General features: G+C 49.6%; 1 protein-coding gene across 2 annotated transcripts in view; it reads right to left on the bottom strand.

Moving 5' to 3' along the window:
• The window catches only part of LOC134965734 (protein DDI1 homolog 2), a 38545-nt gene extending 25807 nt beyond the window's left edge, over positions 1 to 12738 (bottom strand). The window contains exons 1-6 of one of the 2 annotated variants that reach the window (XM_063942076.1): positions 12389 to 12738; positions 7416 to 7545; positions 6896 to 7117; positions 6687 to 6813; positions 4444 to 4571; positions 4234 to 4362 (exon numbers count right to left, since the gene is read on the bottom strand). In XM_063942076.1, the coding sequence (XP_063798146.1) occupies positions 4234 to 4362; positions 4444 to 4571; positions 6687 to 6813; positions 6896 to 7117; positions 7416 to 7545; positions 12389 to 12526 (874 nt within the window). In that variant the 5' untranslated portion in view covers positions 12527 to 12738. The remainder of the gene's footprint in view (positions 1 to 4233; positions 4363 to 4443; positions 4572 to 6686; positions 6814 to 6895; positions 7118 to 7415; positions 7546 to 12388) is intronic. The other variant, XM_063942077.1, reaches the window with a different exon arrangement.
• Positions 12739 to 24953: the final 12215 nt, after the last annotated feature.

Genomic DNA, 24953 nt, shown 5'->3' with positions numbered 1-24953 from the left:
CTGCTACACACAGTATGGTGAGTAGTACACTATGTGACTGTAAGACTATACACTGCTACACACAGTACGGGGCGCAGTACACTATGTGACTGTAAGACTGTATACACTGCTACACACAGTACGGAGCGCAGTACACTATGTGACTGTAAGACTATACACTGCTACACACAGTACGGGGCGCAGTACACTATGACTGTAAGACTGTATACACTGCTACACACAGTATGGTGAGTAGTACACTATGTGACTGTAAGACTATACACTGCTACACAGAGTACGGGGCGCAGTACACTATGTGACTGTAAGACTGTATACACTGCTACACACAGTACGGAGCGCAGTACACTATGTGACTAAGACTGTATACACTGCTACACACAGTATGGTGAGTAGTACACTATGTGACTGTAAGACTGTATACACTGCTACACACAGTATGGTGAGTAGTACACTATGTGACTGTAAGACTATACACAGTACGGGGCGCAGTACACTATGTGACTGTAAGACTGTATACACTGCTACACACAGTACGGAGCGCAGTACACTATGTGACTGTAAGACTATACACTGCTACACACAGTACGGGGCGCAGTACACTATGTGACTGTAAGACTGTATACACTGCTACACACAGTATGGTGAGTAGTACACTATGTGACTGTAAGACTATACACTGCTACACAGAGTACGGGGCGCAGTACACTATGTGACTGTAAGACTGTATACACTGCTACACACAGTATGGTGAGTAGTACACTATGTGACTGTAAGACTATACACTGCTACACAGAGTACGGGGCGCAGTACACTATGTGACTGTAAGACTGTATACACTGCTACACACAGTACGGAGCGCAGTACACTATGTGACTGTAAGACTGTATACACTGCTACACACAGTACGGGGCGCAGTACACTATGTGACTGTAAGACTGTATACACTGCTACACACAGTACGGGGTGCAGTACACTATGTGACTGTAAGACTGTATACACCGCTAAACACAGTAGGGGGCGCAGTACACTATGTGACTGTAAGACTGTATACACTGCTACACACAGTATGGTGAGTAGTACACAATGTGACTGTAAGACTGTATACACTGCTACACACAGTATGGTGAGTAGTACTCTATGTGACTAAGACTGTATACACTGCTACACACAGTAGGGGGCGCAGTACACTATGTGACTAAGACTGTATACACTGCTACACACAGTACGGGGCGCAGTACACTATGTGACTGTAAGACTGTATACACTGCTACACACAGTATGGTGAGTAGTACTCTATGTGACTAAGACTGTATACACTGCTACACACAGTAGGGGGCGCAGTACACTATGTGACTGTAAGACTGTATACACTGCTACACACAGTAGGGGGCGCAGTACACTATGTGACTAAGACTGTATACACTGCTACACACAGTATGGTGAGTAGTACACTATGTGACTGTAAGACTGTATACACTGCTACACACAGTATGGTGAGTAGTACACTATGTGACTAAGACTGTATACACTGCTACACAAAGTACGGGGCGCAGTACACTATGTGACTAAGACTGTATACACTGCTACACACAGTATGGCGAGTAGTACACTATGTGACTAAGACTGTATACACTGCTACACACAGTATGGTGAGTAGTACGCTATGTGACTGTAAGACTGTATACACTGCTACACACAGTATGGTGAGTAGTACACTATGTGACTAAGACTATACACTGCTACACACAGTACGGGGCGCAGTACACTATGTGACTAAGACTGTATACACTGCTACACACAGTATGGCGAGTAGTACACTATGTGACTAAGACTGTATACACTGCTACACACAGTATGGTGAGTAGTACACTATGTGACTAAGACTGTATACACTGCTACACACAGTATGGTGAGTAGTACACTATGTGACTAAGACTGTATACACTGCTACACACAGTATGGTGAGTAGTACACTATGTGACTAAGACTGTATACACTGCTACACACAGTATGGTGAGTAGTACACTATGTGACTAAGACTGTATACACTGCTACACACAGTATGTGAGTAGTACACTATGTGACTGCAAGACTGTATACACTGCTACACAGTATGTGAGTAGTACACTATGTGACTGTAAGACTGTATATACTGCTACACACAGCACGGGGCGCAGTACACTATGTGACTGTAAGACTGTATACACTGCTACACACAGTATGGTGAGTAGTACACTATGTGACTGTAAGACTGTATACACTGCTACACACAGTATGGTGAGTAGTACACTATGTGACTGTAAGACTGTATACACTGCTACACACAGTATGGTGAGTAGTACACTATGTGACTGTAAGACTGTATACACTGCTACACACAGTATGGTGAGTAGTACACTATGTGACTAAGACTGTATACACTGCTACACACAGTATGGTGAGTAGTACACTATGTGACTGTAAGACTGTATACACTGCTACACACAGTACGGGGCGCAGTACACTATGTGACTGTAAGACTGTATACACTGCTACACACAGCACGGGGCGCAGTACACTATGTGACTAAGACTGTATACACTGCTACACACAGTATGGTGAGTAGTACACTATGTGACTGTAAGACTGTATACACTGCTACACACAGTATGGTGAGTAGTACACTATGTGACTGTAAGACTGTATACACTGCTACACACAGTATGGTGAGTAGTACACTATGTGACTAAGACTGTATACACTGCTACACACAGTACGGGGCGCAGTACACTATGTGACTGTAAGACTGTATACACTGCTACACACAGTATGGCGAGTAGTACACTATGTGACTGTAAGACTGTATACACTGCTACACACAGTATGGTGAGTAGTACACTATGTGACTGTAAGACTGTATACACAGCTACACACAGTAGGGGGCGCAGTACACTATGTGACTGTAAGACTGTATACACTGCTACACACAGTACGGGGCGCAGTACACTATGTGACTGTAAGACTGTATACACAGCTACACACAGTATGGTGAGTAGTACACAATGTGACTGTAAGACTGTATACACTGCTACACACAGTACGGGGCGCAGTACACTATGTGACTGTAAGACTGTATACACTGCTACACACAGTACGGGGCGCAGTACACTATGTGACTGTAAGACTGTATACACTGCTACACACAGCACGGGGCGCAGTACACTATGTGACTAAGACTGTATACACTGCTACACACAGTATGGTGAGTAGTACACTATGTGACTGTAAGACTGTATACACTGCTACACACAGTATGGTGAGTAGTACACTATGTGACTGTAAGACTGTATACACTGCTACACACAGTATGGTGAGTAGTACACTATGTGACTGTAAGACTGTATACACAGCTACACACAGTAGGGGGCGCAGTACACTATGTGACTGTAAGACTGTATACACTGCTACACACAGTACGGGGCGCAGTACACTATGACTGTAAGACTGTATACACTGCAACACACAGTATGGTGAGTAGTACACAATGTGACTGTAAGACTGTATACACTGCTACACACAGTACGGGGCGCAGTACACTATGTGACTGTAAGACTATACACTGCTACACACAGTACGGGGCGCAGTACACTATGTGACTAAGACTGTATACACTGCTACACACAGCACGGGGCGCAGTACACTATGTGACTGTAAGACTGTATACACTGCTACACACAGTATGGTGAGTAGTACACTATGTGACTGTAAGACTGTATACACTGCTACACACAGTATGGTGAGTAGTACACTATGTGACTGTAAGACTGTATACACTGCTACACACAGTATGGTGAGTAGTACACTATGTGACTGTAAGACTGTATACACTGCTACACACAGTACGGGGCGCAGTACACTATGTGACTGTAAGACTGTATACACTGCTACACACAGTATGGTGAGTAGTACACTATGTGACTGTAAGACTGTATACACTGCTACACACAGTACGGGGCGCAGTACACTATGTGACTAAGACTGTATACACTGCTACACACAGTACGGGGCGCAGTACACTATGTGACTGTAAGACTGTATACACAGCTACACACAGTAGGGGGCGCAGTACACTATGTGACTGTAAGACTGTATACACTGCTACACACAGTACGGGGCGCAGTACACTATGTGACTGTAAGACTGTATACACTGCTACACAGTGTATGGTGAGTAGGTAAGGAGGATGACACTCACCCAGGTGCACTCTGCCAATGATCTTCTGCGTGCCGACCCCCTTAGCTATTCCAGCCCATCTTCTGTCCACTAATCTCATGATGTGACATCGCTCAGCACAGGCCTGGCTCATTATGGTCATCTGGGCGCCTGTCATGAGAAACAGTACAATGAGACTCCCGCAGCCCGGGAGAACTCCCTTTCTCCAATACGCTCTTTCCCAGACCTCACCTGAGTCCACGAACGCCTTTACTGGGTAACCATTCACTTTGCAATTAATATACAGCATCACCACCTGGCCAAAGCTCTCCGGAGCCTCTTCCATGGCTATCGTCATGTTCTCCTCAATGTTCTGCTGCCTGTGAGGGGAGAGGCGGGAAGTGAGACAGAGACCTTCCCTCAGACTGTACACGTGTTATGGAGACCAGGGAGTGAGATAGGGACCTTCCCTCAGACTGTACACATGTCATGGAGACCAGAGAGTGAGACAGGGACCTTCCCTCAGACTGTGCACGTGTTATGGAGACCAGGGAGTGAGACAGAGACCTTCCCTCAGACTGTACACGTGTTATGGAGACCAGGGAGTGAGACAGGGACCTTCCCTCAGAATGTACACGTGTCCGAGTGACACAGGGACCTTCCCTCAGAATGTACACGTGTCATGGAGACCAGGGAGTGAGACAGGGACCTTCACTCAGAATGTACACGTGTCATGGAGACCAGGGAGTGAGGCAGGGACCTTCCCTCAGACTGTACACGTGTGATGGAGACCAGGGAGCGAGACAGGGACCTTCCCTCAGACTGTACACGTGCCATGGAGACCAGGGAGTGACACAGGGACCTTCCCTCAGACTGCACACGTGCCATGGAGACCAGGGAGTGAGACAGGGACCTTCCCTCAGACTGTACACGTGTCATGGAGACCAGGGAGTGAGACAGGGACCTTCCCTCAGACTGTGCACATGTCATGGAGACCAGGGAGTGACACAGGGACCTTCCCTCAGACTGTACACGTGTGATGGAGACCAGGGAGCGAGACAGGGACCTTCCCTCAGACTGTGCACATGTCATGGAGACCAGGGAGTGACACAGGGACCTTCCCTCAGACTGTACACGTCATGGAGACCAGGGAGTGAGGCAGAGACCTTCCCTCAGACTGTGCACATGTCATGGAGACCAGGGAGTGAGACAGGGACCTTCCCTCAGACTGTACACGTCATGGAGACCAGGGAGCGAGGCAGGGACCTTCCCTCAGACTGTACACGTGCCATGGAGACCAGGGAGTGAGGCAGGGACCTTCCCTCAGACTATGCACATGTCATGGAGACCAGGGAGTGAGGCAGGGACCTTCCCTCAGACTGTACACGTGTGATGGAGACCAGGGAGCGAGACAGGGACCTTCCCTCAGACTGTACACGTGCCATGGAGACCAGGGAGTGACACAGGGACCTTCCCTCAGACTGTACACGTGTTATGGAGACCAGGGAGTGACACAGGGACCTTCCCTCAGACTGTACACGTCATGGAGACCAGGGAGTGAGGCAGGGACCTTCCCTCAGACTGTACACGTCATGGAGACCAGGGAGTGAGGCAGGGACCTTCCCTCAGACTGTACACGTGTGATGGAGACCAGGGAGTGACACAGGGACCTTCCCTCAGACTGTACACGTGTTATGGAGACCAGGGAGTGAGACAGAGACCTTCCCTCAGACTGTACACGTGTTATGGAGACCAGGGAGTGAGGCAGGGACCTTCCCTCAGACTATGCACGTATCACAGAGACTCTCAGTGCAGTTCCCCGGAACCTGTGGGGGCTCACATAGTAGATGCATTATCCATCTCTGTTGCAAATTTCTATGGATGTATTCTTAGTATAATTAATATGACCTCGCCCAGCATAGGATTATTCTGACATGACTAGTGACCCGTAAGCTATAAACTCATCAGAACTATGATAATGTAAGCAGTACGTGTAATATACAGACGTAGCCTCAATACACCCAGCAGCGGGAGACGCCAGGTCCTCTGTGCAGCTCTTCTAATGTCAGGGGTCTTTTTGCCAAAATTGCATCTTTGAAACAACGCAATGCGACTAGGACGCACCAAGAGACTGCGCTGATTCTGGTTACATATGACACGTGTATACTGTGCGCCATGGAGTCGGTATACGGAGCACGACGGAACTTGTATTGAAAAATCTGCGGCTGCTACATTGTAGCAGTTCGTGTACAGATTTAGTCGCACACATATATACACGTGTCATATTACATGATCAGCACAGTCTCCTCGTGCGTCCTTGCCATATATATGCGCCTAAGATGCATTTTCTGCAAAAACGGGACCTGGCGTTCCGAGAGTGTCTGTTTGGTGCAACTGCAGCAATGCTGTATGTACACATCTATAGATAGTCCACGGCTGAGGGACCATACACCACCATACAAGAAAGTCCTACACAGGAAGTGTGCGCGCCGCACCTTATGTCTTCCTCTATCTTAGCCTGCGCATCTAGGTCGAAAGGGTCAGCGGAGAATAGGCGTATCCGCTCCTGCTCCCGCTTGGCTCTTTCCTGCTGTTGCTCCTGGAGGACCTTGGTGAATTTCTCTGCAGAAGATAGACATCGGATGAGCGGATACCCCCCTAGTGAGCCCCCAGCACCATACCCGGTGTACGAAACCACACTCACCCAGATCTCCGCTCAGCAACGCCTCCGCCAGGGGTGGATTGCGCTCTTTCAGCAGGGATAGCTCGTGGGGATTGGTCAGCAGCATATCCCTCAGCAGAGCGGGGTTATCCAGCCCCTGAGGAAAAGACGTGGAATCTGGCGCCGCTGCGGCCGGCTGGGGAGAAGCCGTCTCTCTGGAGGTTCCCGGAACTGCAATACTACTGAAGTCTATTCTGGGTAGACCTGAAAGGAGGTAAAAGAACATAACATGATTACCGTATGTGGCATCAAACAAAACCTAAATGCATAGCGGAAATGCTCAGCTATAATACATTTATATGCTGTTCAGTGCTACCCTGAAAGCGGTCACTCTCTGCCTGCCCCAAGAGAAAGACACTGATGTATTACAGCCCTGGGGCAGACAGCAGTCGCACACGTCACATGGTGAACCGCCACCGCTCAGCATCATTATCTAAAGCGAAGCAGGTGAGTGGTTCAGAAAGCAGGGCAGCCTTCCGAGCCAGCGATCGCCACATCATACCTGGGAACTGTGCCGCGGGCCGCGCCTCTGTAGGATCTTTCTGTCGCAAGACCACCACATCGCCATCTTTTAACCCATAGGACGACAGTGATCGCTGGTTGTCTGTGAGCGGCCTCTCTGCGTATATGATCTGGAACAGAGGAACAGTGTGAGAAGACAACAGAGTAATGGATCCGCATTATAATACAGGATGGCGCAGCGGTCCCAGACACGGGCTATGGAGGAATGTGAGGGCGATACAGAAACAGTAACTACAAGACGCAGGGAGCTTCATCCTGCTGCTGATTTATGCTGAGTAATCAGTAATGAGGACAGGTAACATCACGTGCCTGAGCGGAATTACTGGCTGATATTCTGGTATGACAGGTATCAATACAACCTCATTATGTACTCAGTCACACTGTACACCCAAAATCAGACACGTGATCACAACTCACCGACCAATCACTGGCCTGACGCCAGGTGGAAGGTGTTGATGTCCCTCCCCTAGGGACAGTATCAAACAATAGCTAACTATATTATATAGTTATACATTATATAGTGAATATCCGGGCACTGGTCATATAAGCAGCCATGCAGGTCCTTACTGGCTAATATGCAGAATAAGTCGCCGGCTCCCACTAACACTCTGCGGTGTATACATAATTGCCCTATGATTTATCCATATTATACCTCCCAGCAGAGCCTGATTTATCATACAGCCATGTAATAAGATGAGGAGTTCCTCTCTCTATACATCACACCCATGTCTCATCGCCATGTAAGAAGCATGTCTCTGAGCTACGCTACACAGATCACTGCAGGCCAGCCAGGGCCGGATTAAGCCTTGGGGGTGCCCGGGGCACTTTGGACAGGGGGGGCGCTGTGTACAAGATGTGCGTACCTCCCACCATGACACATTTCAGGAGTGAAAAAATTTGCTTTATATAGACTTTCCTCTTAATATATGATTGGCGTCACCTGTGTTGAACTATGTAATTGATAAGAAAGGTGTTTCATCACAGGTGATTGCAATCATAAATCAAGAAGAAAGTCCAGGTAGAGGGAATGTTGTCCCTCCTGGAATGGGTCATGGTGGGAGGTATGGATTGTGTATATTAAATTTAGCCCAATGGTGTATATTAGATTTAAACTAATAATTTAATAATACCTGGGTACTGTTTATAGTCTAATTGAAAGACAATGTTGTAGTGCAGGCATGTCCAAACTGCGGCCCTCCAGCTGTTGTGAAACTACATATCCCAGCATGCCCTGACACAGTTTTGCTGTCAGTGAATGCTAAAGCTGTGTCAGGGCATGCTGGGGTGTGTAGTTTCTCAACAGCTGGAGGGCCGCAGTTTGGACATGCCTGTTGTAGTGGAACATAGACAACTGAAACAATCTTAAAATACACATAGAAAAATAAAATCTAAAATGTATCTTGTCACATGCAAAAATAGCAGCAGCCTCTGTACTACTTACACACTGGGACAGGACTCAGGAGGACAGTGTGTGTGTGTGTGTGTGTGTGTGTGTGTGTGTGTGTGTGTGTGTCTCTCTAAACCCTCATTAGGTAACAAGTTACACAGGACTCAGACACCCAGGTGTGGAGAGAGCTGTAAGTGACATCAGGGATCCCACCCTCCTATCTCTCCCCTGGATGAGAAACTCCATTGATAGTTCATAAAATCTGATATTCCTGTGTCTCTGACTGCACTGCATACTATCCTGCTCACATTCTGCTGGCTGTCTGGTTCTGCTGCTGCACAAGAGGGAAAACTAGTGATGTCAGTGTGTTCTGGTCGGGGGTACCCTGACAGAGGGGTGACCGGGGTACAGTATGCCCTGCATCCCCGCCTTAAACTGGCTATGAGGCCAGCAGTGTACTGCGGCCAGAGCAAGGTAACCGGGATCTTACCATGCAGAGGTCATCCATAGGCTGCCTCAAAGGCTTATGGGAAAAATAACCACACCCCTTACTCATTGCTGCTCTCTGTGGCAGGAGGTGGGCTATACAGTCCTAAAGCTGTAGTTATGCCCTGGTGACAACAGGGGGCCCGGCGAGGAGTCACCAGGGGGCCCAGCACTGACTCGCTCTCGGCTTTCTGATACAGCACAGAATGAGAATGAATGGGAGCAGACATCTGTGGCATTACATGACCTCCTCTGTATAGTGGCTGGAGGTCACACAGCGCATCCAATCCGCGGAGGGGGTGCTGTGTTTTCTGCCCTCCGCGGGTGGGGATATATGCAGAGTCCCGTAAGGCCAGGCCAAGCAGTGGGGAAGCTTGAGTGGCATGTGTGGGACAAGAATGGAGGTCCAACTGGCACATGGTGGAGGTATGGACACTGTGTGGAGGCTAAAGGCACATGGGGGGATTTTCTGACAAGTTGGGATCCAAGTTCTTCAACTTTTGAACTAAAGGATAACATGCAGCCCTTTAAGCGTACCAGGCGCTGGCTCCTGTACACTACGGCCGCCACAGTCACCAGGTGTCAGTACTGTAGAGCAGTCACCAGGTGTCAGTACTGTAGAGCAGTCACCAGGTGTCAGTACTGTAGAGCAGTCACCAGGTGTCAGTACTGTAGAGCAGTCACCAGGTGTCAGTACTGTAGAGCAGTCACTAGGTGTCAATACTGTAGAGCAGTCACCAGGTGTCAGTACTGTAGAGCACCTCTGGTATGTGGGGGAACAGATTGGCAGCATGCATGTGCAGCAGTCAGATCTACAGCAACTACGTGACGCCATCATGTCACCATGGGCCAGAGTGTCTGAGGAGGATCCGACACAGCACCAGACAGGGGTACCTAATAGAGTGACAGTGTAAATGTCCTGCAGATAAAGGAATCCATGGAGACAGTTATATTACACCTGACCGGCCTGAGGGTGGCCATACTGGGATAACTGTGTGCTATGGAGACGGCTTACCTGCTGGGTAACAAAGGCTCTGCACAAATAACTGGCCATGGAACACACGTGACCTATGTCCTGTGTACACGCCTCAATGTTCCCACACAGCGGCTGCACGGCTTTACAGACATACACTGCCGGATTTATGTCAATGTCAAAAACCAGACCCACCACCATAGATACTTCATCACACAAATAGATTGTAAGCTCTCAGGAGCAGGGCCCTCTTTCTTCACTGTCCTATACACTGCCCATTATGGCACCAAACCTGTGTGTTCAGCAGCCGGCACTACCTCTGCGGGTACAGAGACTGCATGTGCAGCAATGGTTACATAGCGTGGATCACCGTAACGTACTGTGACATATACAATTATAGTATCTTCCCGGGATGTATCAGGAGACCGCCGGTCACAATACCTCCGCCTACATCCCGACCACAACAAGGGACTACTCCCACGTCACCCATAAAGTGGGAACAGAACCTGTGGCAAGTGCAGCTCGCCCCTGAGCCCTCTAGGGGCTTTGTTCCACTCGTGTCCCCCGCCCCAGCATTCTGCGGCCGTTATCGTCTACCCATCCCATCTTCCACAATCATACACGTTACATATCTGGTCCCCAGTCACTCCCCCACCCTCACTTCAGGTCCCCCCCTCGCCCATCACACCCCTACAGGTCCTCCCCTCACCCATCAAACCCCAACGGGTCCTCCCCTCACCCATCACACCCCAACGGGTCCTCCCCTCACCCATCACACCCCTACAGGTCCTCCCCTCACCCATCAAACCTCTACAGGTCTTCCCCTCACCCATCAAACCCCAACGGGTCCTCCCCTCACCCATCACACCCCAACGGGTCCTCCCCTCACCCATCACACCCCTATGGGTCCTCCCACCCCACCCATCACACCCCAACGGGTCCTCCCCTCAGACATCACACCCCAACGGGTCCTCCCCTCACCCATCACACCCCAACGGGTCCTCCCCTCACCCATCACACCCCAACGGGTCCTCCCCTCACCCATCACACCCCAACGGGTCCTCCCCTCACCCATCACACCCCAACGGGTCCTCCCCTCACCCATCACACCCCAACAACAGGTCCTCCCCTCAGACATCACACCCCAACAACAGGTCCTCCCCTCAGCCATCACACCCCAACAGGTCCTCCCCCCAGCCATCACACCCCAACATGTCCCCCCTCACTCCCCATTCCCATCACACCCCAACAGGTCCTCCCCTCAGCCATCACACCCCAACGGGTCCTCCCCTCAGCCATCACACCCCAACGGGTCCTCCCCTCAGCCATCACACCCCAACGGGTCCTCCCCTCAGCCATCACACCCCAACGGGTCCTCCCCTCAGCCATCACACCCCAACGGGTCCTCCCCTCAGCCATCACACCCCAACAGGTCCCCCCTCACTCCCCATTCCCATCACACCCAAACAGGTCCTCCCCTCAGCCATCACACCCCAACAGGTCCCCCCTCACTCCCCATTCCTCCCCACACCAGGTCCCCCTCATTCCCCCAACACCAGGTCCCCCCTCACACCAGGTCCCCCTCACTCCCCATTCCCCCACAGTAGGTCCCCCCTCACTCCCCATTCCCCCACAGTAGGTCCCCCCTCACTCCCCATTCCCCCACAGTAGGTCCCCCCTCACTCCCCATTCCCCCACAGTAGGTCCCCCCTCACACCAGGTCCTCCCACACTCCCTATCCCCCTCACACCAGGTCCCCCCACACTCCCTATCCCCCTCACACCAGGTCCCCCCAACCTCCCTATCCCCCCACACTTCTTAACCCCCTCACACCAGGTCCCCCCACACTCCCACTCCCTATGCCCCTCACACCAAGTCCCCCCACACTCCCTATGCCCCTCACACTCCCTATCCCCCTCACACCAGGTCCCCCCACACTCCCTATCCCCCTCACACCAGGTCCCCCCCACACTCCCTATCCCCCTCACACCAGGTCCCCCCCACACCAGGTCCCCCCACACTCCCTATCCCCCTCACACCAGCCCCCCCCCCCCCTCCTCCTCCCCATTCCCCCTACACCAGGTCCCCCTCCAGCAGTGTGCCTCACCAGAGACTCGGCGGCCGGGATCCCGCTCTCCAACTCGCACAGCGCGCGGAAGTTCTCCAGCTCGAAGTCCGGGTCCACGTCCAGGGAGAAGGTAATCTCGGAGAGATCGCGGCGGACGCAGTACACGGTGAGTAACATGGCGGCCGGCGCTGTACCGAACACACAGGGAATCACCGGGGGGCGGGGCCACGGCGGTTCACACTGCGCAGGCGCAGCTTTCGGGTAGTGACGCCACCTGACCGTGCGTCCCACGTGCTGCCAGCGGCCCCGCCCCTCTACCAGGCTCCTCTGCGAGGGATGTGACAGGAGGGGGCGCCGCTCACCAGGGATGGCTAGCGGTCTGTTCACCATCGATGGTGCAGTCACTGCAGTGACAAGAGACATGTTTTGCAACTATCGATGGTCAATGACCATCCCTAGCTCATCCCTGTACTTCACTGGGCCAATCAGAACCTGGGGGCGGGAATTCGTGTCCGGAAACCATGGGTGGTTCTGTACCATCGATGGCGGGCAGAACCATTTCTGTACCATTGATGGTGGGCATGGAAGTTTTTGTACCATCGATGGTAGGCAGGGCAGGTTTTTTTTTTTTTTTTTACCATCGATGGTGTAAAGGACGTTTCCATACCATCGATGGCGGGCGGGGATGTTTCTGCACCGTCGATGGCGGGCAGGGACGTTTCTAGACAATCTGGCTCCCAGTGCGAACATTAAAAAAATGCCCCCCCCTCAGACATTTTAAAAAGAACACATAAAATAAGGGGGCTTGTCCTTTAAGGGGGACAGTCCCGTTTTTTTGGGGCTGTCCCACCCGCAGGCAGCAATGTCCTGGGGGGGCAGTTGGGAGGCTCCTGCATGCGCACAGCGTCTATTCACGGGAGACAGAAGGTCTGGGGGCATGCCCCCTCACTGACGGAAAATGGGGGACGTGGATCGCGACACTTCACGATGTCACGACCCTTTTCTATAGGCCACATCCCCTTTTGGCCGCGACGAGGCTTTACCGTGCCTACATGTCCTATTTCCTCGATTCAGAATGTTGGGAGGTATGCCTTACACCCCACACAGTAACGCCCCTGATACCATATTATGCCCCACACAGTAACGCCCCTGATACCATATTATGCCCCACACAGTAACGCCCCTGATACCATATTATGCCCCACACAGTAACGCCCCTGATACCATATTATACACCACACAGTAATGTCCTGTCACCATATTATACACCACACAGTAACGTCCCTGACACCATATTATACACCACACAGTAACGTCCCTGACACCATATTATACACCACACAGTAACGTCCCTGACACCATATTATACACCACACAGTAATGTCCCTTACATCATATCATACACCACACAGTAATGTCCCTGTCACCATATTATACCCCACACAGTAATGTCCCTGTCACCATATTATGCCCCACACAGTAATGTCCCTGTCACCATATTATACCCCACACAGTAACGCCCCTGATACCATATCATACCCTCCAACTGTACCTTTTTAATAGGTACAGTACCTTTTTTTCATGGTCTGTACCGATTTTTGCCTCTCCAAACTTCCATTGAAAGTATAGGAAAAGGGGCCTTTGCCCGCGGCCACGCCCCTTTTTCGGGTTTGTACCGATTTTTCTGTGTAAAATGTTGGAGGGTATGCCATATTATGCCCCACACAGTAACGTCCCTGTCACCATATTATACACCACACAGTAACACCCCTGACACCATATTATACACCACACAGTAACACCCCTGTCACCATATTATACACCACACAGTAACACCCCTGACACCATATTATACACCACACAGTAACGTCCCTTACATCATATTATACACCACACAGTAACACCCCTGTCACCATATTATACACCACACAGTAACACCCCTGTCACCATATTATACACCACACAGTAACGTCCCTGTCACCATATTATACACCACACAGTAATGTCCCTGTCACCATATTATACCCCACACAGTAATGTCCCTGTCACCATATTATACACCACACAGTAACGTCCCTGTCACCATATTATACACCACACAGTAACGTCCCTGACACCATATTATACACCACACAGTAACGTCCCTGACACCATATTATACACCACACAGTAACGTCCCTTACATCATATTATACACCACACAGTAACGTCCCTGTCACCATATTATGCCCCACACAGTAATGTCCCTGTCACCATATTATACACCACACAGTAATGTCCCTGTCACCATATTATACACCACACAGTAATGTCCCTGTCACCATATTATACACCACACAGTAACGTCCCTGTCACCATATTATACACCACACAGTAACGTCCCTGTCACCATATTATACCCCACACAGTAATGTCCCTGTCACCATATTATACACCACACAGTAATGTCCCTGTCACCATATTATACACCACACAGTATCGTCCCTGTCACCATATTATACACCACACAGTAACGTCCCTGTCACCATATTATACACCACATAGTAACGTCCCTGTCACCATATTATACACCACACAGTAATGTCCCTGTCACCATATTATACACCACACAGTAATGTCCCTGTCACCATATTATACACCACACAGTAATGTCCCTGTCACCATATTATACACCACACAGTAATGTCCCTGTCACCATATTATACACCACACAGTAATGTCCTGTCACCATATTATACACCACACAGTAACGTCCCTGTCACCATATTATACACCACACAGTAATGTCCCTGTCACCATATTATACACCACACAGTAACGTCCCTGTCACCATATTATACACCACACAGTAATGTCCCTGTCACCATATTATACACCACACAGTAATGTCCCTGTCACCATATTATACACCACACAGTAATGTCCCTGTCACCATATTATACACCACACAGTAATGTCCCTGTCACCATATTATACACCACACAGTAATGTCCCTGTCACCATATCATACACCACACAGTAACGTCCCTGTCACCATATTATACACCACACAGTAACGTCCCTGTCACCATATTATACACCACACAGTAATGTCCCTGTCACCATATTATACACCACACAGTAATGTCCCTGTCACCATATTATACCCCACACAGTAACGCCCCTGATACCATATCATACCCTCCAACTGTACCTTTTTAATAGGTACAGTACCTTTTTTTCATGGTCTGTACCGATTTTTGCCTCTCCAAACTTCCATTGAAAGTATAGGAAAAGGGGCCTTTGCCCGCGGCCACGCCCCTTTTTCGGGTTTGTACCGATTTTTCTGTGTAAAATGTTGGAGGGTATGCCATATTATGCCCCACACAGTAATGTCCCTGACACCATATTATACACCACACAGTAATGTCCCTGTCACCATATTATACACCACACAGTAATGTCCCTGTCACCATATTATGCCCCACACAGTAATGTCCCTGACACCATATTATACACCACACAGTAATGTCCCTGTCACCATATTATGCCCCACACAGTAATGTCCCTGACACCATATTATACACCACACAGTAACACCCCTGACACCATATTATACACCACACAGTAACACCCCTGACACCATATTATACACCACACAGTAACACCCGTCACCATATTATACACCACACAGTAACGTCCCTGACACCATATTATACACCACACAGTAACGTCCCTGTCACCATATTATACACCACACAGTGACGTCCCTTACATCATATTATACCCCACACAGTGACGTCCCTGTCACCATATTATACACCACACAGTGACGTCCCTGTCACCATATTATACACCACACAGTAACGTCCCTGTCACCATATTATACACCACACAGTAACATCCCTGACACCATATTATACACCACACAGTAACGCCCCTGTCACCATATTATACACCACACAGTAATGTCCCTGACACCATATTATACACCACACAGTAACGCCCCTGTCACCATATTATACACCACACAGTAATGTCCCTGACACCATATTATACCTCACACAGTAACGTCCCTGTCACCATATTATACACCACACAGTAACGCCCCTGTCACCATATTATACACCACACAGTAACGTCCCTGACACCATATTATACACCACACAGTAACGTCCCTGTCACCATATTATACACCACACAGTAACGTCCCTGTCACCATATTATACACCACACAGTAACGTCCCTGTCACCATATTATACACCACACAGTAAGGTCCCTGACACCATATTATACCTCACACAGTAACGTCCCTGTCACCATATTATACACCACACAGTAACGTCCCTGACACCATATTATACACCACACAGTAACGTCCCTGTCACCATATTATACACCACACAGTAACGTCCCTGTCACCATATTATACACCACACAGTAACGTCCCTGTCACCATATTATACACCACACAGTAACGCCCCTGTCACCATATTATACACCACACAGTAACGTCCCTGACACCATATTATACCTCACACAGTAACGTCCCTGTCACCATATTATACACCACACAGTAACGTCCCTGACACCATATTATACACCACACAGTAATGTACCTGTCACCATATTATACACCACACAGTAATGTCACTGTCACCATATTATACACCACACAGTAATGTCCCTGTCACCATATTATACACCACACAGTAATGTCCCTGTCACCATATTATACACCACACAGTAACGTCCCTGTCACCATATTATACACCACACAGTAACGTCCCTGTCACCATATTATACACCACACAGTAACGTCCCTGTCACCATATTATACACCACACAGTAACGTCCCTGTCACCATATTATACACCACACAGTAACGTCCCTGTCACCATATTATACCCCACACAGTAACGTCCCTGTCACCATATTATACACCACACAGTAACGTCCCTGTCACCATATTATACACCACACAGTAACGTCCCTGTCACCATATTATACACCACACAGTAATGTCCCTGTCACCATATTATACCCCACACAGTAATGTCTCTGTCACCATATTATACACCACACAGTAATGTCCCTGTCACCATATTATACACCACACAGTAACGTCCCTGACACCATATTATACACCACACAGTAACGTCCCTGTCACCATATTATACCCCACACAGTAACGTCCCTGACACCATATTATACACCACACAGTAATGTCCCTGTCACCATATTATACACCACACAGTAATGTCCCTGTCACCATATTATACACCACACAGTAATGTCCCTGTCACCATATTATGCCCCACACAGTAACATGTGTGACACCATAGTAATATTATGCCCCACATAGTGATGCCCATGCCCCTTTATACTGTAAATTATGGCAATGTCATACTACCTGCTTGTTGTCAGGTGGTGAGACCGTTTCATCCCGCCACTGCCAGCTGCAGCATCTTGATTCCGGTGTGAGACGTCCGACCCCCTGTGCTCAGGTCATCGGTTCCGACACTTCCGGCTCCTGCCTCCTTTTCCAAAGCCTCCTCTAGTAAATGTCCCTCCCAAAATGGCCACCGCCTCTCTAGCATCCTTCACAACTGGTTTCTCTGAGGTGGCGATTTTGGGAGGGACATTTTCAACAGTGTTCCGTGCGGTCAGCCAGACTGCATGTAATACTGCGCATACAGTGGCCGCATGCGCCCCCGTGCAATCCTGGCCCTAAAAACGGCCCTGATGGCGGGAAACCATCTGGTTCTCCCCATTCATGGCAAACATATTTAACATCAGCTATAAACAATCAATGATTTCTAATCAACGATGGTCAATGGCCATCCTTACCGCTCACACAGTAACCACGGGATAACGTGCAGGCTGCCGGCATCCACCCACCACCCTCCCACTTCATTCCCACAGTGTACCCTGGGATACCTTCCTCACTCCCCACAGGGGTTCAGGGACACCTCCCCCCATTCCCACAGTGTATCCAGGACACCTCCCAACCACCATCCCCTCAGGGGGCCGAAGACACCTCCCTCACTCCCCACAGGGGCTCAGGGACACCTCCCCCCATTCCCACAGTGTATCCAAGACACCTCCCAACCACCATCCCCTCAGGGGGCCGAAGACACCTCCCTCACTCCCCACAGGGGCTCAGGGACACCTCCCCCCATTCCCACAGTGTATCCAGGACACCTCCCAACCACCATCCCCTCAGGGGGCCGAGGACACCTCCCTCACTCCCCACAGGGGCTCAGGGACACCTCCCCCCATTCCCACAGTGTATCCAGGACACCTCCCAACCACCATCCCCTCAGGGGGCCGAGGACACCTCCCTCACTCCCCACAGGGGCTCAGGGACACCTCCCCCCCATTCCTACAGTGTATCCAGGACACCTCCCAACCACCATCCCCTCAGGGGGCCGAGGACACCTCCCACCCTATCCCCACAGGGGCTCAGGGACACCTCCCCCCATTCCCACAGTGTATCCAGGACACCTCCCAACCACCATCGCCTCAGGGGGCCGAGAACACCTCCCACCCTATCCCCACAGGGAGCCCCGGGACCTCCCTAATCCCACAGGGGCTCAGGACCAGCTCCCACCCACCCTCACCCTTCGCCTATATGCACAGGGGCCCAGTGACACCTCCCACCCCTCATTCTGCGCATTACTGCCCGCTCTCAAGCGCTGTACAGGACTATGGTAAGTGTCCTGTGGTGAATTAGCTGATATTATCCTGAAGGTGCTGCAGCAGTGTGACCAAACTGACAAAGGAATAGGTGTAAGAGCCTGGTGCTGGCAGAGAGTTACCAACCTATGGCGCAGTGGGAGGAGTCAGTAACAGATTGTAATCATTGAATACCCATAGCCCAGGAGTGGCAGAGTAAGCCCAAAGTATCTATAAGAGCTAGAGAGAGCACTGAGCAGGATAAAGATAATAGTTTTGAATTATTTTTAAAAAGAAGAAAAATGCTTTTATTTAGAATTTAAAATCCTGATTTTTATTAGAAAGACCAGGTATATAGAATCATTTCACAGGGTTTTATATATACCTAAGATACTTTCTTGCATTAGTGGCAAGGTGATCCTTCCTGAAAAGACACATATAATATATTTGTAGCAATAATCTTAAGTCGGCCATACCTTAGGACGATTTTACGTACAAATACATGATTTCATCGCCTCCTGCGCTGCATCACGTGCACATCGTGCATTTTTTGGGTACAATTATGATTCAATGCGCGGTCCCGCGGGTGGAATGTGGCATCCTCTGATCATATGTGCAGCACATATTATCCATCGTAATCGTATGCACATTGTACCATGTTTTATGCACATACAATGCATCGTTCGATCAGCGTCATTGAGTGTATGCTTTATGTGAGGCATACGATGCATCGAGATGGGAGCGCATGATGGATTGTAAGATCGTATGCACATTGGGGGTCATTCCGAGTTGTTCGCTCGGTAAAAATCTTCGCATCGCAGCGATTTTCCGCTTAATGCGCATGCGCAATGTCAGCACTGCGACTGCGCCAAGTAAATTTGCTATGCTGTTAGGTTTTTTACTCACGGCTTTTTCATCGTTCTGACGATCGTAATGTGATTGACAGGAAATGGGTGTTACTGGGCGGAAACAGGCCGTTTTATGGGCGTGTGGGAAAAAACGCTACCGTTTCCGGAAAAAAACGCAGGAGTGGCCGGAGAAACGGGGGAGTGTCTGGGCGAACGCTGGGTGTGTTTGTGACGTCAAACCAGGAACGACAAGCACTGAAATGATCGCAGATGCCGAGTAAGTCTGAAGCTACTCAGAAACTGCTACGAGGTGTGTAATCGCAATATTGCGAATACATCGTTCGCAATTTTAAGATGCTAAGATTCACTCCCAGTAGGCGGCGGCTTAGCATGAGCAAATCTGCTAAAATTCACTTGCGAGCGAACAACTCGGAATGAGGGCCTTTGTGTCCAAAAAAACCAAATGGTGTGTCCAGGACTGCCAGGGAGCAGATTCTTATTGGTAGAGTAGTGATCCTAAATCATAACCTCCACTACTATGGCTTCATTATTGTTCATCAGTGATCCTAAAGATGCATATTTATGTATACAATAAAATAAAATGATATAATTAAAACTATACTGTGGCCGGAGATCCCGGCAGCCACATGGACAATGGCAGCCATGGCACGTAAGGGGTTAATCTTCTGTGCCTGACACCATTTTTAAATGGACAAATTGGTGCTGGGCCCAAATGCATGTTTAATACTGTGTTTTCACCATGTTATCTGTAATGCTCTAGGCACAGTTGTAGGATTGCACAGTTACAATGCATGAAAATGCCAGCACTTAATAGGAATGTGTAAGCTGTTTTGGTTTTAAGATGCATTGACTTTTGAGGACAAATGCATACCTCCCAACTGTCTCAATTTTCGCGGTACAGTCCCGTTTTTTTGGGACTGTCCCGCTGTCCCACCCGCGGGCCGTAGTGTCCTGCAGAGGGCAGTTGGGAGGCTTCTGTCATCGGCAGCGGTGAATAGACGCTGTGCACATGCGCCCAGCGTCTATTCAGTGAAGACAGGGAGAGGAGGCATGCCAGCAGCTCACAGAGCGCTGGTCATGCCCCCTTTAGTGATGAAAAACGGGGGTGGGACTCACGATCGCGGCAGTGAACGCGCAGGAGTCCCGCTTATCGGTGCCAGAATGTTGGGAGGTATGCAAATGGCCGTGCAAGCTTCTCACCTAGGAATTGAGATGCTGATGACCCTGGCACCTGCAAAGGGGTGTATGGACAAGCCCTTTCTCTGAGATTGAGATCTGTCTCTGTGTAACCGTTATAGACACATGCAGGTGAAAGGATTTGTTTGCGGTCTTCTCGGAATCTGCTTTTACATGGAGACGGGAAAGACAGGAGGGAATGCTACTGTAAATCAGATTGTGTTTTATGAATGCAAACGAGTGGGTTTCATGTAACAACAGTTTGATGTAAGATTTCCTAGGCTGCATTATGTACAAGAACTTTGTCTATGGGTGAGAGGGTGAATGCAATTGAAATTCAAGTTACTTGTGAAAGAGACAGGAACATGATAATCAGATTGTGTTTGGGAAATCCACTGGTTTGGTTATATATGAAGAGGAGCAGAACATTGCTTTGATTCTTAACTCTTTTGAAATGTAACTTTATGTATATTTTGAGCGATAACCTGATTGGTTGGAGAAGACAGGGAGGGCTTACCCCCCTGTGGTACTGTGTGTAGAACTGAGATAAAAAGAGGAGAACTACGAGCTCCAGAGTGTATTATACCAACTACTTTCTGCTGTAAACATCTTGCTGTATTGCTGTTGCCCCTAGCAAGAGGGAAGAGTCTTTTTTAAGACTGTTTGGGCGAATAAAACATCTTCTGCCTCAAGACGACTACTTCATCTTGTCACCTGCAGGGCTAGGCGAAACCTAGCTCCGTTCTTCGGCTGTCCAGGGTACACCCAGCGTCTCCAAGCTCCGCCTTCCGCCAGCTACCGTGCAAAGGCCTGGTCAAGCTTGACCAGTGGGGATTTGTCAACACCACACAGGGGTGGTAAGACAGCGTGTCGACGCATACAGAGAAGAACCGTGGTTCCAGACGCCACGGCAACAAGGAGTCTGGTGGTGGCAGCGTAGTACCTGCCCACTGCACAGTGGGTGAAGTCAGTAACAGGCGGTTATTCACGGTAAGCGGGAATCCCCTTTTCTCCTTCATCCACTAGGGGCCACAGGAGTGTAGATACAATGGGGATATAGTAGGCAGTAACTGTGAGCTGGCACTTTAAATTAATAACCATGTGACTAGCTCCTCCCCTACTATGTCCCCGCTCCAAGCCCGTCTTTAATTTGTGCCCAAGGGAGCTGGTTCACTCTTGGGACTTCTCCTGAAGAATTTTATTTTTCTTTTAGTTTTCTTTTCTTACAGACTGGCAGCTCTGCCACTGCCAGTCTGCACCGCGGGAGCTGCCGACAGGGGTACGGTCCTCCCTTTATTATTCAGTGGTACTAATCCTGTTTGTATTTTCGGTTCCAACGCAGCGCAAAAGGTTTTAAGGTGCGGCGGTGCCATCTGCTCAGCCCTCAACACGGCTGCAGGACGCTCCTGTTTGGACAGCTCGGCTTACGCAGGTAATGTCGTTGTTAAACAGAGACTCCTTCCGTCATTTCTCCTATCCTTTCCCCGCCAATGGCAGGATACGATTTGAGACCTCTCCCATTGTATACCCCTCAATGTATCGCCGGTCCAAGAAGCTGCCGGTTCCTGGTGCAACCTTGCTGAAGGAGCAGACTGTGAGAAATATGCGGCAGCAGGGGTTCTATTTGGTCCGGCACAGGTAGGTTGTTGGGGAACAATTGTCCTCTGCGTTACAGGATGGTTTGCATCAAGATCAGCTGATACCTTTGGCAGAACATATTCACGAATCTGCTTTATATTCTTTTGAGGTTTCCAAGGACATCTGTATCCTCTGAGCCTGAATTTCCACTTTGGCTATCATAACCCGCCGACCTCTAGGGTTACGACAATGACAGGCGGATATTGAATCCTAGTAGGCAGCAGAGGCGTTGCCCTTTACGGGCCTGGTCGGGAAGGATCTTACTGCCTGGATTTCTCAGGCCATTGGGGGTAAGTCCACTTTTCTTTCCACTGCTGCTCCAACTCCAAGGCGGTCCTATACCGGTCCTTCCTTTCTTGCCTCTTTGAGGTTTCGAGGCCATGACAGGGGCGGTACCTCCGTCACCAAGGGATCTCGACGAGGCAGAGGTTCAACATCCTCGGACCAGTCTAATGGTAGGTCCTCCACCACACCCACCGCATGACGGGCCTCCCTCGCACCTGGGAGATCCCAGGGTGGGCGTTTGTCTGTGGTTTTTCAGGAAGGCCTGGATATGCTTGGGTTAGGTTTCTCCTCACTTGCGGTTACAGACTATTTTAGAGTCCAACCTACTCAGTGTTTCTTCACCACGGGTTTGCCAGTTTCCGACGACAGGAGAGTCGTACTGCAGGCGGCGTTCCAGATGCTTCTATCCGCAAGGGTGCTGATCCCTGTTTCATTGCATCATCGGAAACAAGGCTATTTCTCAGGCCTCTGTTTTTCCCGTACCGAAGCCAGATGGATCGGCCAGGCTTATTTTGATCTTACAGGATCTCATTCCATTTTTGAGGAATCCCTTCAGTCTGTTATTGCCGGTTAGGTGCATAACGGGTTTAGTCGTCCTTAGACATCAGGGATGCCTGCTTACTGGTTCCCATTTGGCTTTTCTCCAATTCGCGATACGGGATACTCATCTCCACTTTCAGACCTTTCCGTTTGGTCTCTCTTCCGCTACGAGTGTTCATGAAGGTCATGGCTGTCAAGGTGGCCTTACTTCACAAGCAGGGAGTGACGTTTGTTGCGAGCTGGACAATCTAATGCTGGAGACCCACTCTGCTGATTGGTTGCTTCAGAATATCCGGATGATCCAGGATCTTCTGATTCGGCACGGGTCTCATTTATGCCCCTCGCACAGTTTTGTTCATGGGGATGATTCTCAACATGGTCCGTCAGAGGATTTTTCCTTCCTCAGGACCAGCTCCTCTCTTTTCAGCCAAGTGAGAGAGGTCACCAACTTCCTCCTCTGAGCAGAGGTAAACAATCTACATTCCAGGGGTGGTCAAGCCAAGGTAGGGCACCGGGGTGAGTGGACACTCCATCCCCGGGGTTTCGTCAGCTGGTCCACTGTTAGGGAAGACTTCCGATCGACCTCATGGCGTTCTGACTGACTCTTCAACTGCCTCTTTACTGCTCTCGAATGAGAGCCCGGGCGGCAGTAGCCGTGGATGCCCTCACGGCTCCTTGGAACTTCTGGTTAGTTTATCTTTCCTCCTTTCCGGTTACTACTTTAATTTCTGCAACGCATAAAGAGAGAATGCGTGCTAGTCCTCCAGGTGGCTCCAGATTGGTCGTGCATGACTTGGAACTCCACCCTGCACCTATTGTCCGTAGAGGAGCCTTGGCTCCTGCCTCTCCGGGACGATCTACTTTAACAAGGTCCTTTTCTTTGTTTAGCCTTACTCAGGCTTCGTTTGATGGCGTGGCTGTTAACAAGACCTTCTAGGAAGGATGGAAGAAGTTCCTCGTTCGGTTATACCTACTATGCTCCGAGCTCCGAAGTCAGTCACATCGTCTCACTATTACCACTTTAGAAACTTTATGTGGCCTGGGGTGAACGATGAGAGTTTTCCCCTTCGGTTTCTCATTTAGCAGCCTTCTTCGTTTTCTCCAGGTGGTTTTCTCGGCCGAGCCTCGACTAGGTTTACCCGAGGTTCAGGTCTCTGCTCTTTCGGTTTTCTTCCAAGGGAAATTGGCCTTGCTGCCGGAAGTTCGGACTTCCTTGCAGGGAGTTCTCTAAATGCAGCCTCCCTTTCGTCCTCCAACGGCACATGGGTCCTCAAACGGGTTCTCACTTTTCTGCAGTCTCCATTATTTGGAATTCTGGAGTCGGTGGTGATGTATTCTCTCACCGGGAAGGTGGTCCTTCTCCTGGTTCTGGCTTCGACCAGATAGAAGCTTGGGTCTCTCTCTCTCTCTCTTTCCCTCTTGTCGGCCTCCTTACCGG

The sequence above is a fragment of the Pseudophryne corroboree genome, chromosome 10, assembly GCF_028390025.1.
Source record: "Pseudophryne corroboree isolate aPseCor3 chromosome 10, aPseCor3.hap2, whole genome shotgun sequence".
NCBI classification, from domain to species: domain Eukaryota; kingdom Metazoa; phylum Chordata; class Amphibia; order Anura; family Myobatrachidae; genus Pseudophryne; species Pseudophryne corroboree.
This window is presented reverse-complemented; position numbering and strand designations above follow the sequence as displayed.